The 17,333-nt window shown below is 45.1% G+C and overlaps 1 protein-coding gene across 1 annotated transcript in view; it reads left to right on the top strand.

The window, feature by feature from the left end:
* DPM1 (dolichyl-phosphate mannosyltransferase subunit 1, catalytic) overlaps window positions 1–17,333 on the top strand; it is a gene marked incomplete in the record, with an annotated part of 580,475 nt that overhangs the window by 548,757 nt on the left and 14,385 nt on the right. Inside the window, 2 exon segments of the mRNA XM_044088984.1 lie at window positions 629–697; window positions 8,964–9,078. Coding sequence (XP_043944919.1) covers window positions 629–697; window positions 8,964–9,078 — 184 coding nt within the window.

The raw sequence follows: 17,333 nt of genomic DNA, 5'->3' as shown, positions 1-17,333 counted from the left end.
AGTTATTTGTGGCCTTATTTATACTGTATAACTGCAGAATAAATAGAATTTTTTTTCAAAATCAGTGCCTCCTGAGTTTAGATGAACAGCTAATATCTCACTAATTTCCTGCAATTTATCAAACGTTGACATATTTCTTTGATACAAAAAAGAAAGAAAGGAGTTTGCCGGGTAGTTGCCATCCTTCAAACTGGAGGAGTAACACTAACCATTATTTTAGTAAACACTACCCTACAGGGCCTTTCTTCTCAGTCATCTTCTCTCTTCTGGGGTCTTTAAAGTGACCCCACCAATGCCACTTTCAGCTGCACTGTAAGAATGATGTATTTTGATGAAGCTGCTAAAGAACATGAAAGTTGTTGGGGGGGGGGATAAGAAAAAACTGTTGGGCTGCATAAGCTTTTCTGAACTTTGCTGCTTACTCCTCTCCTTCTTTTCTTTCGTCTCCTCCACTCACCTGTGCACACTTTCCCTGCAAAGCCTTCATGATCATTTCTTGTTTTTTAGTTTTTCCTTACTTTCTTTTACTGGCAGCATGCTAAGTAGAACACCCTGAAGCTCTGAAATGATTTGCGCAAATACAGTACAACACAAGTTAATATACTTTTTCATTTCTTTTGTTTCACAGCCGAAGTGCTAACTTTATAACTCAGGTGCTACTGAGACCAGGCGCATCCGACCTGACAGGTAGTTTCAGGTAAGGACATTCTGTTTTGAAAAGAAGCTGTGTATGCCCATATTGTAGCAAAGCTGGCATTTGTGTTATGCTGTTGTATTCCATCTGCAGTGTGCTTGTAGGAAAGTAGGTGTTCCTTATTCCTGTGAAGGGCAGATTGGTATTTGTACACCACTGCTGTCTCCAGAATATTAAATTTGGTAGTAGTACTGCAGGGAAAGAGTGCATGGTTTCAAGCTGCAGGCGAGGGATGAGTTTGTTGTAATATGCCTATTGCTTTAAAGGAAATCCTTGAGTGCAAGACAGTATAAAGTTTGGTCGTGAACAGATTTTACTGACATCACTATTGAAGCAGACACTCTGGGAGTTTTTGTTTGTATTGGATAGCAGTGACCAGAGGTTATTTTAACAAAGTGAGGGTGTCATCTGGTTTGGAGTGGTGATTTTTAATCTGTAGGTTATTGATGGAGAATTGTGTAATGCAAATTGCCTTGTATATGGACTTTACCCTTGTCAAGGCTGATGCAAACAACAAAAAAATTATTTCCTGTTAGATGGCCCCACCACGTTTTCTGTCTGTAGCACCATGATACTTAGCACCAGGTGCAAATATAGTTAAAATTCTAAGGGCCACATTAACTCTACAGACACCAATAATGTTTTTTTTTTGTCATTATTATTATTATCAATTATTTTTTTATGTGGACTGTGTCAGAAACTAGCTACCATCACTCTTCTTCTATCCCATATTATCACAGCACTGAAATGCAATTACTGTAACCAGGTCTACTCTAGCTAACCTTACAGCAGACAGCATGCTATGTTGTAACAAAGGCAGAATTCCTCTCTTAGAAAAGAAACTGGTAGGCTTACTTCTTCTCTCTGACTGGTCTCTGTGTACACTACACCCAGGCAACCCTAAGTATGCGTATGTACTTCTCATACTAGAGTTAAAGCATTGATAGATCCTGCACAAAATCCTCTTGTACTGTGGTGGCTGCTTTGCCTCAGGCATCTAAAAAGGATTGCGGTGTTTTGGTTAACTTCCACACCTTCTTCCCCAAGCATCAGATTGCAGATGAATATGCCTGCTTCCTCGCTTGCCCAGCTGACCCCTGTGGCACCAGTTCTGTTTATCAGATTTGAGTCACTAGTATCACAGTCAGGGCACTTACCTCTAGAATAGTAATAAAATAACTGGCACAACCAACAATCATGTCTGAAAGAATGACATTAAAATAATTGGCACATTACTGTCTTTGCAGCCAGCTAACATGCTCCTGTTAGAACACATACTAGTGCAGAAATTAGCATGCAGAGAGACGGCCTTCGTTCAGTTGTCACTCTACAGTATATCATAAGTAATTAAGAAATTTGCAACTACATGCATTTCAAATACAGAGGTTAGTCCAAACTGTAATACAGATACCGATGTGACTTAACTAACTGGATCTGTCTGGGGCGCAGCTATTGAACTTAACTGCACTGTGATGTAGCATTATCTTGTAGAGCTGTGCAGCTACATCAAGCTAGAGTACCACTTTCAGACCCAGTGTTAAAGTTAAAGCTGTATGAAGATAGGGATTTAGTGTAGCATTTGTGCATAACTGCAGTAACTAGAACACAATAAATTACCATCTGCAGACCAGTTATAAGACCACTCACTGTACAATTACTACTATGTAGTTTGTTTCTGAAATATCTAAAAACAAATGTAGTGCACCTTCATGTACATCTCCTACATGCACCTTGTACAGTCCGGAGGACAGTGGATCTCATTAGGTTGATCTTCCAGTGACTGCTTCTATGGTCTGTGCCCTAACTTAAGTTGATACATAGCCAAAAGGGTTGAGTTTCTACTCCATATTACTTAAAGCTTGTCTGATGTCTTTCTAGGTAGCACATGTGGGACAGGTGGAATTACACTAGTAGTGCACAGAATGGCACTACTCCCTCTGCCTGCCTCACCTGATGCTCCTCCATGCTCAGTCCAGCACCATTCTTTCTTATGTACTTTGTTAAACTGATTAGTTTGTGCCACTACTGCTCATTTCTGACTCACAGCTGAGCAGTAGTACCTTGCCAGCATATCTACAAAGTAGATCATAGGTAATCTTAAAAACAGAATGTTGCCAAAGAGGGACTTTGAGAGTGAGAAAATGTTAAAGCTGCATTGTGTTTGCTTTTTGTGAATGTTTTTAAAAAATGCATAGATCTACTGCTGAAGTACATCCAGATGTTCATTGTGCATACAGCTGCAGTCATAACAGATGTGTTTTCCTGCCGTCAGGCGGGTCCTCGGTCGGCCGAATTCCAAAGTCTAGGTCCGGCATCAGTTGTCGTCGCTTCTTCCCTGACGTCAGTGCGACAGGGGTATAAAAGAACCAGCCGACACCATTTTCTTCAGTCTTTCTTGCCGCGCGTGCCCGAAGCAGAAGCAGTTTGCAAGTGCCGTTCGGCCAGCTCCTGAGATTACGAATATTTTGCAACCGAAGTCTTCTTGAAAGCTAAGCACCCCATTGGGGAAACTTTTCTTGCCTCAGACCGATGTCAGACAAAGTTAATAATTGCATTTCATGTGGGAAGCAAATACCGCATAAGGATTTTCATTCCCTCTGCATTCCTTGCTTACGCCCAGACCACAACATCTCGGCCTGTCGTTTTTGTGCTACATTCAACAGATGCACCATTAAGCGTCGGGAGGCGTTCGCCCAACACTATTTTGGCAAAAAATTTAATTACATTATGTCGTCGGATACTCCGACTCCAGTTTTGAGTAAAAGACGCAAAGATAAGGACCGACATACGAGGTCCGCGGTTTCTACCGACACTACGCCAAAGCCGACTACAGGTGGTCCGGTTCTCAGTGAGGCGCCTACGCAGCCCCTGACTAACGACGACACTTCATTGGCGGTGTCTACTGTACCCGAGGTCGCAGGCTCTTCGGCCCACACCCCAACTACCGATACCGAAGCCACTCTTGGCGGTGAAACTCAGAGTTTAGACAGGTCTGCCATCTCTCAAGGTGTCTTCAGGCCTTCCTCTTCTTTTTCCATCAAGGCTTTCACTAAGTCTAAAGCAGCCATGCATACTAAGAGACAAGCTCCACAGGGCTCTTCTCGAGGCCCCATGCCTAAAAAGCAGATGCTCAAAATGGCTGAGGATTTGATTACTCTTATCAGGGGTTCTCAAACCCCCCCCCGGACAAAAGGCCCAGAGTGGAGGAAGAATCCCCCTCCTCGGACCAGGCGTCCATTATTTCAGAGCATTCTGATGACCAGGAACATTCATACTCCCCTTTTGAAGATTCTGATGCTGAGGAGTCCATTCCCTCTGTCTCCCCCCCTGAGGATTCCTCTTTTGGGGAAACCTTGCATACCTTGAGGGAACACTTCCACTGGGAAGGCCAAGAGTACTCAGACTCCAAGAAAAGGCTTAGGGATTTTCTCTTGCTCCCTCAGCACAGGCCTCTGGCTATACCTCCTGTCTTAGACATTCTAGATGATGTGTATTCGGAGGCCTGCCTTAACCCAGACTCTTTACCTCCAGCCCCAGTCAAGCCTGACAGGTATTACCGGGTTCCTGACTCACACCAATTCCTATACAAAAGCCATGCGGCTGACCCAGAAACCATCTCACAGGGCCCCAAGGGAATTAAGACCTCCACTGCTAAAAATCCATTACCTTCAGAGAGAGATTCCAGAGCTTTAGAAAGGTGGGGGAAAAAGGTATACACCTCGGCCACCTTAACCATGAGGGCATTAAACTGCCAGTTCCATATGTTAAAGTACCAGCAGTTTCTGTTATCACAGTTGAGAAGCAAAATGTCACAACATGAACAACCAGACTTGAAGGAGTTGCAGGATTTGATGCATAGTGCAGAACAAGTGGGTAAACATACTTTGCAATGTGGTTTTGATGCTTTAGAGGCCTCATGTAGAGCTGCTGTTACAGGATCAGTCATCGTGACATGCCTGGCTCAAAGAGCAAACCTTACCAGATCATGTCAAAGCTAAATTACTAGATGCCCTTCTGCAAAAAGATGTATTATTTGGTGGTAAAGCTGAGGAGGTATTAAAGAAAATGGAGGAAAAGGCTAAATCAATGCAAACAGTGAAAGATTTCCTACAGGTACAACCTCCACGTTTCAGAAGAAATTGGCCTTCCAAAAATTGGTCCTTTCCAGCCACGGACAGACCCCAAAGAGGTAGATACAGGCGCCCGAGGGGCAGAGGGCAATCTCAAGGATCGTTTAGAGGCAGACAATAGCAAGCTCCTACACAAAGAGGTGGTGAGGATAGTTCACAGCCATTCAGAAAGCAGACCCAATGACTTTCCCCTTTGCATGCCAAGCAAGGCTCAAATGGCAGCACCTTTAGGCGGAAAACTGGCATTATTTTCGAAAAATTGGCATATTGTCACAAAAGACAAATGGATCCTGGACATTATAAACAGAGGCTACAGGTTCCATTTTCACACCCTTCCAAAAATGAGAGGCATGCCAAACCTGCCACACAATCAAAGGGCAGAGGCACAAAAACAAATTTCAGATCTCATGGACATGAAAGCTATTCAAGAGGTACCTACACAAGAACAAGGTCAAGGTTTTTACTCCAGACTATTCCTGGTACCAAGGAAGGGAAAAGATTGGAGACCTATTTTGGACCTATCCATCCTAAACACATTTTTACTTGTGCCAAAATTTAAGATGCTCACATTACAGCAGCTTCTTCCCATGCTGGGCAAGGAGTCTTGGCTGGTAACATTGGACCTCAAGGAGGCATACCTGCATGTCCCAATCAGACAAGATTGCAGAAGATACCTCAGATTTCTTGCAGGTTCAACCCATTATCAATTCTCTGCATTGCCCTTTGGCTTATCTACTGCGCCCAGAGTATTCACGAAATGCCTGGCATCAGTAATTGCCTACTGCAGACTTCAAGGGATACAAATATACCCATATTTGGACGACTGCCTGATCCAAGCGGACAGCAAGAACATTCTTCTGAAACATCTGGCTTTTGTAATAATGTTGTTGAATTCTCTGGGATACACAGTCAACAAAAAGAAATCAAGGCTAATACCCTCTCAAACAATAATTTTCCTGGGTGCCAACTTGGACACAAGCACCCAGATGGCCTACCTCACGCCAGAGAAACAGGGGCAACTTACTCAATACTTCAGAAAACTAGCAAATTTCACCAGGCTGACTGCAAGGAAAATGCTGCAGGCTCTGGGATTCATGGCATCTTGCATCCTACTAATCCCATGTGCAAAGCTGCATATGAGGAAACTTCAATGGTACCTGAAAAACCTATGGTCTCAACACAGCCACAGTTTGGAAACAATAATACCACTGATTCCATGTCTTCAAAAGGAATTTCTGTGGTGGGCTCAAGCATGCCAAAGAAACACAGGTCTCCCATTCTGCAAGCCTCAAGCAAATCAAGTCATCACAACAGATGCCTCGGACTACGCCTGGGGGGCGCACATGACAGATCGGTGCATTCAGGGCAAATGGTCCCAAAAAGAAAAGCACCTTCACATCAATCAAAAGGAAATGCTAGCAGTAATAAATGCTATTATGGCTTTCAAAGACCTTCTGCATCCAGGTCAACTATTGATAAGGACAGACAACACCACAGTAATGTGGTACATAAACAAACAGGGAGGAACCCATTCATACCCCCTATGCAGGCTGGCCATGTCTCTTTGGAACATGGCTCTGGAATTACAAATCGATCTTCCAGCACAGTGCTTGCCAGGCAAGGAAAACATGCTGGCAGACAACCTAAGCAGAAATATGACAGATCCACACGAATGGAAGTTGCATCCTCAAGTTTTTACAGAGATAATTCAAGCATGGGGAAGGCCAGACATAGATCTCTTTGCCTCCCACAAAAATCACCAATTGGCAAAATTCTGCTCAAGGACCTTTCATCCACAGGCCTGGAGAGTGGACGCACTCTCTTTCAGTTGGACAGCAATGACAGTTTATGCCTTTCCACCTCTTCCTCTGCTGCCCAAAGTGCTATTAAAAACCAGAGCAGACAGACCAAAGATGATTCTCATTGCTCCAGACTGGGCAAGACAACACTGGTACCCACTCCTGAGGAGCCTGACGCATTCCCCACCATGGATCCTACCTCTAATGCCTCTTCTTCTGACTCAGCACAACTTCAAAACTCTTCACAGTCAGCTGAAAACACTCAATCTGGCCGCATGGAAGATACCTTAACTTCACAACAGACCCTACTCTCCAAGGAGGTGCAGGATGTCATTTTGGAGGCCAGAAGGCCTTCTACTAGAAAAGCTTACTCCGCAAAATGGAAACAGTTTTGTGCCTGGAATGAGGAAAAAGGGCCAGAATCCTGGAATACTGAATTTACCTCAAATATTACAGTATCTAGCTGAGATGCTAAGCAGTGGACTTTCATTCTCCTCCATCAAAATCCATGCCTCAGCCATTTCTGCAGAATACAACACTGATCCTCCTTTATTCTCTCACCCCCTCTTAAGACAGTTCCTCAGAGGGACTAAGAATATAAAACCCCCAAGGAAACAACCAGTACCTGCTTGGGACCTCAATTTCATTCTAGAAAAACTGACCTTGCCTCTTTTGAGCCAGCTGCCTCAACAGAACTGCAATATTTGTCCTGGAAAACAGCCTTCCTTCTGGCTATCACCTCAGCTCGCAGGGTATCGGAACTACAAGCCCTCATGGCTGTGCAGCCTTTCATCATTTTCCATCAGGACAGAGTTTCCTTACGAACCAATCCTTCCTTTATGCCAAAGGTGGTATCCAGGGTAGCTTTGAATCAGGCTATCCACTTACCTACCTTTTACCCTAATCCTCAAAACAAAGGGAGAGACTACTACATTCCTTGGACATCCACAGACAGCTGCGTTATTATTTGGACAGAACAAAGCCTTTCAGAAAATCAGAGCAACTCTTTGTGTCCTATGCTACAGGAGCTCAAGGGAAACCAATTTCCAAACAGACAATCTCAAAATGGATAGCCCACTGCATACGCTTTTGTTACTCTTTTCATGGTAAAACTGTACCTGCAGGCATCGGATCTCACTCCACAAGGGCCACAGCTACCTCTGCAGCTTTCCTCAGAGGGGTTCCTACCAAAGATATTTTGGAAGCAGCCACTTGGAGTTCTGTGCATACCTTCTCCAAGCACTGTCACCTACCATTATACTCCAAAACCAGAGCAGGCTTTGCCACTGCAGTCTTGCAGGGCATCCTGGCTCCTCCTAGTTCCACCTAGTGCCTACCACCCCTTTTTTAGCTTTGGGATTCTACCCATCTGTTATGACTGCAGCTGTATGCACGATGAACATAGTACAGTTTTGTACCTACCGTAAATGTAGATGTTCGAGTGCTAATACAGCTGCAGTCCAGGTTTCCCTCCCTCCTTCCCCTCTTGGGACAGACCTATTGGCTAACACCTCCTCATACAACCTGATTGGGGTATTCATTTATGGTGTATTTGCTTGCAAGTACTGTTTTTTGATTATATTGCATTGCATTATTACATAAATTTATGTATTGCCTTCCTTCTGGGGGCACCTGACATCTGGGGCAAGAAAAACTGAAGAAAATGGCATCAGCTGGTTCTTTTATACCCCTGTCGCACTGACGTCAGGGAAGAAGCGACGACAACCGACGCCAGACCTAGACTTTGGAATTCGGCCGACCGAGGACCCGCCTGACGGCAGGAAAACCCATCTGTTATGACTGCAGCTGTATTAGCACTCGAACATCTACATTTATGGTAGGTACAAAACTGTACTTTTGGATTTTTACTGTGATAACCAATGATTTTTCAGATGCTAGATAAAGAGGGCTGGATGAAGAGAGAAGCTGTAAGACGATCCTACTTTCTAGACGTGAGTGAATGAAAGTATATATCCCCATCAAGTAACAATGTGCAGCTTTCAACATGCTTGAGACTACTGAGATTGACAAATGTCAATATTTTTTCACCACTGATGCTCTTGCACATCCTCCCTGAAGTAAAACAGGACATTACCCTAGTTGGGGGGTTGATAGTACTGTCAGAGGTTTTTTGGTAGTTGAATGTCTCTGGTCCTCACAGTATCCCAGGAGACATGGATGCGTATCCACAGGTAAATCTTGCTTAAAAGTTGGGGCATCTCTGAGAAAGATTTAATTATGGGTACCTGAGAAGTATACATTTTGGATTCTTCAAAACTAAGTAATTTAATATGTGTTTTTACCACATATTCATTATTTTAATACAATTTGTCATTTCAGGCTGTACAGAAAAGACATTTTGCAGAAGCTGGTGGAAAAATGCGTTTCTAAAGGTTACGTCTTTCAGATGGAGATGATTGTCAGAGCTAGACAGTTGGGATTCACCATTGGAGAGGTAAGCCATCTATCTACTTGAAGATAGTAGAGGCAAACTTTCTGGTAACCAAAAAGCAATTGTTTCATCTGTCTGTTGTTAACAGTCCCCCAAGTATACTTGTTTATCTGTTTGTTTGTCTTTGTTTACCGGGAAAGTCTGACTGGGTAATGCTCAATGTTAAGTTGTCAATCTCGCCTTCATTCTTGCTGGATGGGTTCGGAGCCGATCCTCGGCTCCGACTCGGCCACTCTAAAAGCTCGAGAGCTAGTTCCACCGGCTCGAGGCTCCCCTATATCCCACAATGCTAGGCGGTAACTCCTCAGATCTCATTTGCCGCTACAGCGATCGAGGTGTTTTCCTACCGGCTCAGGTTAGTTTTTTGGTAAAGAACTAGTTTCTTAGCCTTTTCTCCCCTTAAAGTTAATTTTTCTTATAAATAGTTAGTGTTAAATTAGTTTATCCCATTCCCGTTAACTTTTCCCCCCTTTTTTCCACAAAATCTTAAAAAAGTTCCCTCGGGCCCTAGGCCCAGTCCCTCCCTTCCTAGTGGGTGACTGTGTTTTATAGGGAATTTTATTACTATTACTATAATTTGTTTTAAATTAGTGTTAATTTAACCCTAAGTGTAATCGGTGTGTGTGTGTGTGTGTGTGCTTGTGTGTTACACTTTCCCTTAGATATGTCTAAGGAATCAAAGGTCTCAGGCTTTAAGAAGTGTGACTCGTGCTGTCAGAAGATGTCTCTGACAGACGGTCACACTTCTTGTGTGTACTGCCTGGGACCTTTGCACCTGCAGGACTCGTGTGCTGTTTGCCATGGCTTCAGCCCTGGAGTCCTGCAGGAGCGAAAAAATAAACTTATTTTAAGGGGCTTACTTAAGCCTGAGGGTCCCTCGACTCAGTCATCAGGGAAACCCTCGAAGCCTTCTAGACCTTCGGCTCCAGCCTCTGAGCCGTCTTCTGGAGGCACTAAAGCTATTCGAACATCGGCTCCGGCCGGAGCCGATGAAACTCGAATACAAGCCCCTACAGTGTCCTCGGCTCCGGCTGGAGCCGAGGAAGACATTACTCTGTCGGCTCCGATTTTATTATCGGAACCGACATCCAGGAAGAGGTCCCGATCTCCATCTATCGGCTCCGTTCATTCGGCTCCAGCATCACCCTTGTTGTCTGAACGGAGCCATAGATCCCACTCTTCTAGGTCTTCCAGGTTATCGAACCATGACCTTCAGAGAGTAGTGAGTTGACTTCTTAAGTCCGAGGCATTAGCCCAGATGCTTCAAAGTCCGACTCAACAGTCGAGACCTATTCCTACCACTCAATCTATTCCTCCTCTGACTCTTTTGAGTTCGGAGCCGGGGCGGCTCGGACCCGATACTGGGGTGGCGTCGGAACCGATACCTTTGTCTTCGGTTCCGTCGTCAGCTCCGATGTCTTCTTTGGAAGAATCTCGGTGCCGGACTTCCCTCGTCGGCTCCGAGGGGGCGAGTGGCATCAGACCCTTGTCCGACCCCGCTCTCCCTCTCGGTGCTTCGGCGCTGGTGAGTTCGGCTCCGACATCTGCCTCGGAGCCATCACTGTCGGTGCCGGGGGAGGTTTTCAGTTTTTCGGAACGGAGACCTTCGGCTCTGCCTGACAGGGGTGCCTTTGAGGTCATGAGGAGCGTGTTAGAACCAGGTTCTACTCCCCAGTCGGTACTTTCTGCCCCTCCCCCTATGGTGCCTCTGGTGATTTCGACTCACTCTCTCATCCCCGATCGTAGAGAGCCAGCTCCTCAAGTTTCCCCTGTGGGTATCTCCTCCTCTTCCGAGGTCTCTCCTGACCCTGCAGGAGAGCCCCCTAGGAAAAGGCAGTGTAAGAGGAAGCACATTGACTCCCCTGAGTCTGTCACCTCTGACACTGATTTAGAGGATTCTGAAGGTTCCCCTCGTTCCCCCTCTGAAGATGTCTCTTTTGCAAACATCCTTGAAATCTTAAAACAGAGAGGGAATTGGCCAGCCCTCAACCCTTCAGAGGATGAATCAGTGTACCTTGAGGCGTTTGGCTCTCGCCCTTCCACCTCCTGGGTGTCCCCTCCCTTTGACCCCCTTATGCAAGTGGTGGCAAAGAAGGCTTAGGCGGCTCCTGACTCAGTGGAACCCACCCCCAGGAGACCATCTAAGTTCATCACGGCCCCCAAGGATAAAGAGTTTCTGACCAAAGGCATCTCTGTTGATGCTATGGTGGTGGCTGCAGCTACCAAGAAGGAGTTAGCTGATCCTTCTGTGCCTGTTCATCCTCCTAACAAGGAGTCTAGGTCGATGGACAGGTACGGGAAGCAGATGTTCTCGTCAGCGACCTTTACTATGAGATCGCTGAATTACCTGTGTCATTTTACTCTACTTCAGAGGGATTTACTCAAGGAAGCGAGTGAAATGTTGAAGGACCCAACAGCTGCGGGTTTTCAGGACAGGATGAACTCTCAGCTGGCTACCCTTAATTCTATAACCAACTCCTCCATGCGCCTCCTTTCATATGCGGCTGATGGAGCAAGTAGAGCTGCAGGTACAGGTGTAGCCTTGCGTAGGCACGCCTGGATGCGGCTTTGTAATTTTGCGGACCCCTTTAAGGCATCCTTCACTAATTCCCCCTTTGATGGATCATCCCTCTTTGGTCCTCAAGTGAAGGAAACCCTGACTAGGTGCGAGACTGATGGCAAAACTCTTTCTGCCGTCGGAGTCCGTTTTTCTACTCCTTCTAGACCTTACCCCAAAGGTCAGAAGGGGGGAAAGATGTGGTTCCATAAACAATCTCGAGGAGACTTGCCTGACGCACAGAGTCGATTCCCCTCTAGAGGCAGAGGGGGGAACAACAATGGTAGACGCCGTCCCAGAGGCAGAGGGGGCCCGCAGAATCAGGGCAGTCGAGAATCCTTTTCCGACAAGCCTTTTCAGCATCCCTGAGGTGTTGCCCGACTGTCCACCTTCGGAGGCAGTCGGGGGAAGGTTGTCACTGTACCCAAAAGCCTGGCTATCTTTAACTCAAGACAAGTGGGTACAGTCTATTATTTCCGAAGGCTACAGAATCCCTTTCCTTTTCATTCCAAAGCTGTCCAAAAAATCCCTTCCAGACGTTCCACCCAGTCAAAGGGAGCAAGCAGCATTAGAAATTTCACAGCTGCTCACAAAAAGAGCTATTCAACCAGTGCCAGCAGACCAAGTAGGATCCGGAACCTACTCCAAATTCTTTTTGGTTCCAAAGAAAACAGGGGACTGGAGACCCATTTTGGATCTCAGCAACTTGAACAAGTTTATCAAGAAAACAAAGTTCCGGATGGTCACGCTGCAGTCCATTCCTCCTCTTTTGGAATGGGACAGCTGGATGTGCTCTATAGATCTCCAGGACGCGTACTATCACATCAAGATGAATCGACGCTCCAGGAGGTTTCTCCGCTTCAGGCTGGGAACCAGTCATTTTCACTTCAGAGCCCTGCCCTTTGGTCTCACTACAGCCCCCCGAGTGTTTACCAAATGCATGGCAGTGGTAGCCTCTCATCTGAGACGTCAAGGATTCCAGGTGTTTCCTTATTTAGACGACTGGCTCCTTATAGCCCCCACCAAGCATCTTTTACTCCTCGCCAGAGACTACACCTTTCGCACATGAAAGGGATTAGGTATTTCAATAAACTACGAAAAGTCTGTCTTGTCGCCTTGTCGTGTTATTACTTTCATAGGCTTAAATCTAGACACAGTCAAGATGTCAGCCAGACTCACAGAGCAGAGGATAGCAGACATTCACAAACAGGTCTTTCTTCTTTTGCAGAACAACAAAGTCAAAGCCAGACAGATCCTGAAAGTCTTGGGGATTATGGTGGCAGCCATCCCTCTCCTACCATTAGCTCGCTTCCACATGAGGATTTTGCAATGGATGCTCTTCACACAATGGTCTTACCAAAGCCTTCCAATGTCCCATCCTATTCGGATAACTCAGTCGTGCAAGAGTCATCTCTCTTGGTGGATCACATCTCCTCAGCTCCTCCTAGGGAGACCTTTTGTCCCTCCCCCTCCGGTTGCTACAGTGACAACGGACGCCTCCCTTATCGGGTGGGGGGGGGGCATTTCCAGGGCAGGACAGTCCAGGGCATGTGGCAACCGTTCGAGTGCCACTTGCACATAAACGTCCTAGAGATGAGAGCAGTGCTTCTAGCGTTGCAAGCCCTACAAGACTCTCTTCCCAAGGGAATTATAGCAATACAAACAGACAACATGTCTGTAGTGTGGTACATCAACAAACAAGGCGGAACCAGGTCTTTCCCCTCATGTCGAGAGGCATTCAGACTATGGCAATGGGCGATTTCTTCTCAGCGATTTCTGTTAGCAATGCACATCCCCGGGATGTCCAATGTGATTGTGGACAAATTGAGCATAGCTATTCTCATGCCTCACGAGTGGTCTCTGAACAATTCAGTGTTGGAGAAAGTTTTTCGAAAGTGGGGCAGGCCTTGCTGCGACCTTTTCGCTACTCCCCAAAACAGCAAGTGCGATGATTTTTTCACCCTCTTTCCCCAACCAGGCCATCCCAGCAGAGACGCTCTAGTGCACGTTTGGCCCGGGGACTTCTATATGCCTTTCCTCCCTTCCCACTGATATCCCAGCTGATACAGAAAGCCATCGCTCAGGAAGCTTCTATGATCCTCATTGCCCCTTACTGGCCTCGACAAATTTGGTTCCCCTTTCTCCACCGTTATCTGTTGGAACAACCTTGGCATCTGGACCCAGTTCCAGACCTCTTGACCCATCAGTCGGGTCAGTTGCACCACTCCCCTCTCTGAACCTCACAGCTTGGTTCCTCCAATTCCGACCTTAGCCAGGCTTCCTTTGATATCTCACTCAGTTAGAGATATCTTGATTTCTCATAAATCTTCCACTCGGAAGATTTAGCATAACAAGGGGAAACGTTTTCCTATTGGGCAGTCAAAGAATATAGATCCTTTCACTGCTTCTATTCAAACAGTTCTAGACTTTCTAGCCGAACTTTTCCATGCAGGTTCGTCCCCATCTACCATTAGAGTTCAATTGGCTGCAATTTCGAACTTTCGTGTTGGAATCTCAGAGTCCTCTATCATGTCTCACAAACTCTGCAAGGCCTTTTTAAAGGGAGTCTTTCTACTCAAACCACCCATTAGAGATCCTCCTCCTCAATGGGATCTCAACTTGGTTCTGGCATCCTTAATTCTTCCCCCCTTTGAACCTGCGGCCTCATGTTCTATAAAGTTACTTTCTTGGAAGACACTCTTTTTAGTAGCTATCACCTCAGCTAGAAGAGTCTCAGAACTCCATGCTCTGTGTAGTCGACCCCCTTATCTGGTATTTCATAAAGACAGGGTGTCCTTGAGTACTAACCCATCTTTTTTGCCCAAAGTAGCTTCTTTGGCAAATCTGAATCAAACCATTGAGCTTCCTGTTTTCTTCCCAAATTATTCTTATAGGTCAGAACAAAAGTTACACTGTTTAGATGTTCATCGCCAACTTAGGTACTATTTAGACAGGACCAAACAATTCAGGAAATCTGACCAACTGTTTGTTTCTTATGCAGAAGGTAGAATGGGCCTTCCAGTCTCTAAAGTCTCTCTGTCTAGATGGCTTACTTCATTGATTACCCTAGTGTATGAGACAAGACATCAGTGGTTGCCATCCAAACCCAGGGCTCATTCAACTAGAGCTTTAGCCACTTCTGTAGCTTTCCAAGACAGGCTGCCTATTGATTTGATTTGTTCGGCAGCTACTTGGGCTTCTCCCCATACCTTCATTTCTCATTATAAATTGGATTTGGCCTCTAGAGACCGAGCCAACTTTGGTTCCACTGTACTCAAGAGTCTGTTCCGATAGGCCACCCGGGACAAGGTGCTAGGGACGCGGTCCCATCCAGCAAGAATGAAGGCGAGATTGACAACTTAATATTAAGAAGTTATGTACCTACCATAACGTTCCATGTTAGTTGTCGTCTTCTCGCCTTCTTTCTTGTGTCCCACCCGCCTTCCCCCTAGCCAGAACAGACCTAGAAGAGTTTTCTTCTTTGTTCCTTATGGAATTTTATTGCTGGCCTTAGCTTTCAAATGAGATCTGAGGAGTTACCGCCTAGCATTGTGGGATGTAGGGGAGCCTCGAGCCGGTGGAACTAGCTCTCGAGCTTTTAGAGTGGCCGAGTCAGAGCCGAGGATCGGCTCCGAACCCATCCAGCAAGAAAGAAGGCGAGAAGAAGACAACTAACATGGAACGTTATGGTAGGTACATAACTTCTAATTTTCAGTGAGGGCCCGGTGAGAAAAGCTTGATTTACTTAATTATTGTAAGTTCCAGTTAAACACAGAGTAGGCACATTTCTATTCACATTTATATACAAAAATTTGTTACATTTATACATTCTAGGTTTTTACAGATGTGGAAGTTACTAAAGAGAAAACCCATGTGTAACTTGGTGGATTGCACAGGCAGCAGTTATGTATAAAAACTGTACTTTTCATCACTTAATGGCAAATATTTGCTTTGCCTTTATTAAAACTTTCTGAATTTATAAGTGCTGAGGAAGAGTACAGAGGATGTTGATACCACTGAAAGCGTGGGGAACCAGACGTTTTGAACTTTCCTGCTCCTGCTGCTGCTTTCTGGAAAAATGCCTCCTATTAACAGAAAAGTCCCAGGAGAATTGTTTGGTTGGAGTCTGTAAAATCTCTCTATGGAATGCATTAACTGCATTTCTTAATCAATGAGAAGTTCTTGTGTATGAATGCTAGACAGGTTACTTAAAGGAGCACCCACAGTGTGTCAGGTTGTTTAGATGCAGGAAACAGCCATTGCTTCATGACTGCATTTGATCATATGGCCTCTCACTTAGGTGCTTTTTCTTTTGTTTGTTGTAATTTATTTGTTGTGTCACTGTTTGACAGGATCTCTGATTGTGTTTACTATTGCAACATAGCTTACTGGTAATTATTATAGGTATGGTGGTTAAGGGTCTTGAATATACTGTGTTGAAAGTGTGTATCTTGCTGTACCAGTCTAACGGCTTTGAGTGCTTGTCTGGCAGAAGAGTAATTAAGACTGGCACTTTATTAGCATGATATACTGTCATAGCCATGTCCTTGGTTATGCCTTATGTGACTATAAAATTTATGCTTTCCCTTCAGAGCCCTGATTGTTTATAGTCTTTATTGTGCAACTATCTCTTTAGATTTGCTATTACAGAACTTTGTACTTGTTTACCCTTAAGCCAAAGTAAAAAAAGGATGAGGAGATAAATAATGTTATTTCTTTGCCCCAATGTACTCAAAACCTTTTGAAAAAACTACTACTTTCCATCTCCATCTGTAACATTCCTTCACATTCAGAGTTTTCAAGAAGGCAGCGCCTTTGGAGACAGTGAGAGTGGTCCTAAGGAAACAGATGAAACCTTATCTGCTCATCCATAAGGATGATAGGAGGTTACTAGGCTAATTACCCTAGGGCCCTTTCAAGGCTAGCCAAGTTTTACCCTTATTTCCACAATCAGCACTTATCACCCCTGTCCAAGAAGGACACAGGTGGAACTCCCGGGGGGAATTAACGGTTACCCATCCAATCTTCCAGACTGAGTTTGAAGAGGGCCAATGAGGTGCTCTGCTTGACATGAAGCAGAAGTCTGTTCCAAAGGTGTGGTAACCTCTGGGAGACAAATCTGTCCATCCAGCAGGTTCTATTAATGTCACATACCAGGTTAAGGGCTTTAAGGCAAGTAGCCTGTGTACCATTTGACTTACAGATATGCAGCATTTCCAATCAAGCAGGGTCAAAGATTGCCTTATATGCAAGGCAGAGATCGTATCTAAGTAGTCTGTATGCAACAGAATAAAGTGACAGTGATTTCAGATGATCCTCGTAGGACAGATGCTGAAGACCTTAAATTTTCCTTGTGAAGAACCTTTGTGGTCTCTCCAGTTGCTGCAGGTGCTTGGAAAGGTACATACCAAAAGGGGCATTAATTTGTGGCTTGATGAAGGAAGAGTACAAGGAGGTTATACCTTCTTTTTTGCTGGAAGCAATGCCCTTAGTTATGAGATGAACAATACAGAATGCCCTTCTTACCACTGTGGAGACCTGGTGATCAAAGATAAGGTTGCTGTCAACCAGTGTGCCCAGGTCTCTCAACACTGAGTGCATACTTAGAGAGTTGTTATTGATGTGGTAGTTAGTAGGGACATTGCTGTTACTACCACATCAATAACAACACCATAAGTGTTTTTATGGGACGAGTTAGTCG

This window comes from Protopterus annectens, chromosome 12.part0 (assembly GCF_019279795.1).
Source record: "Protopterus annectens isolate FY-2018-M chromosome 12.part0, PAN1.0, whole genome shotgun sequence".
NCBI lineage: Eukaryota > Metazoa > Chordata > Ceratodontiformes > Protopteridae > Protopterus > Protopterus annectens.
Note: the sequence above shows the minus strand (reverse complement) of the source record. Positions and strands in the feature narration are given on the sequence as shown.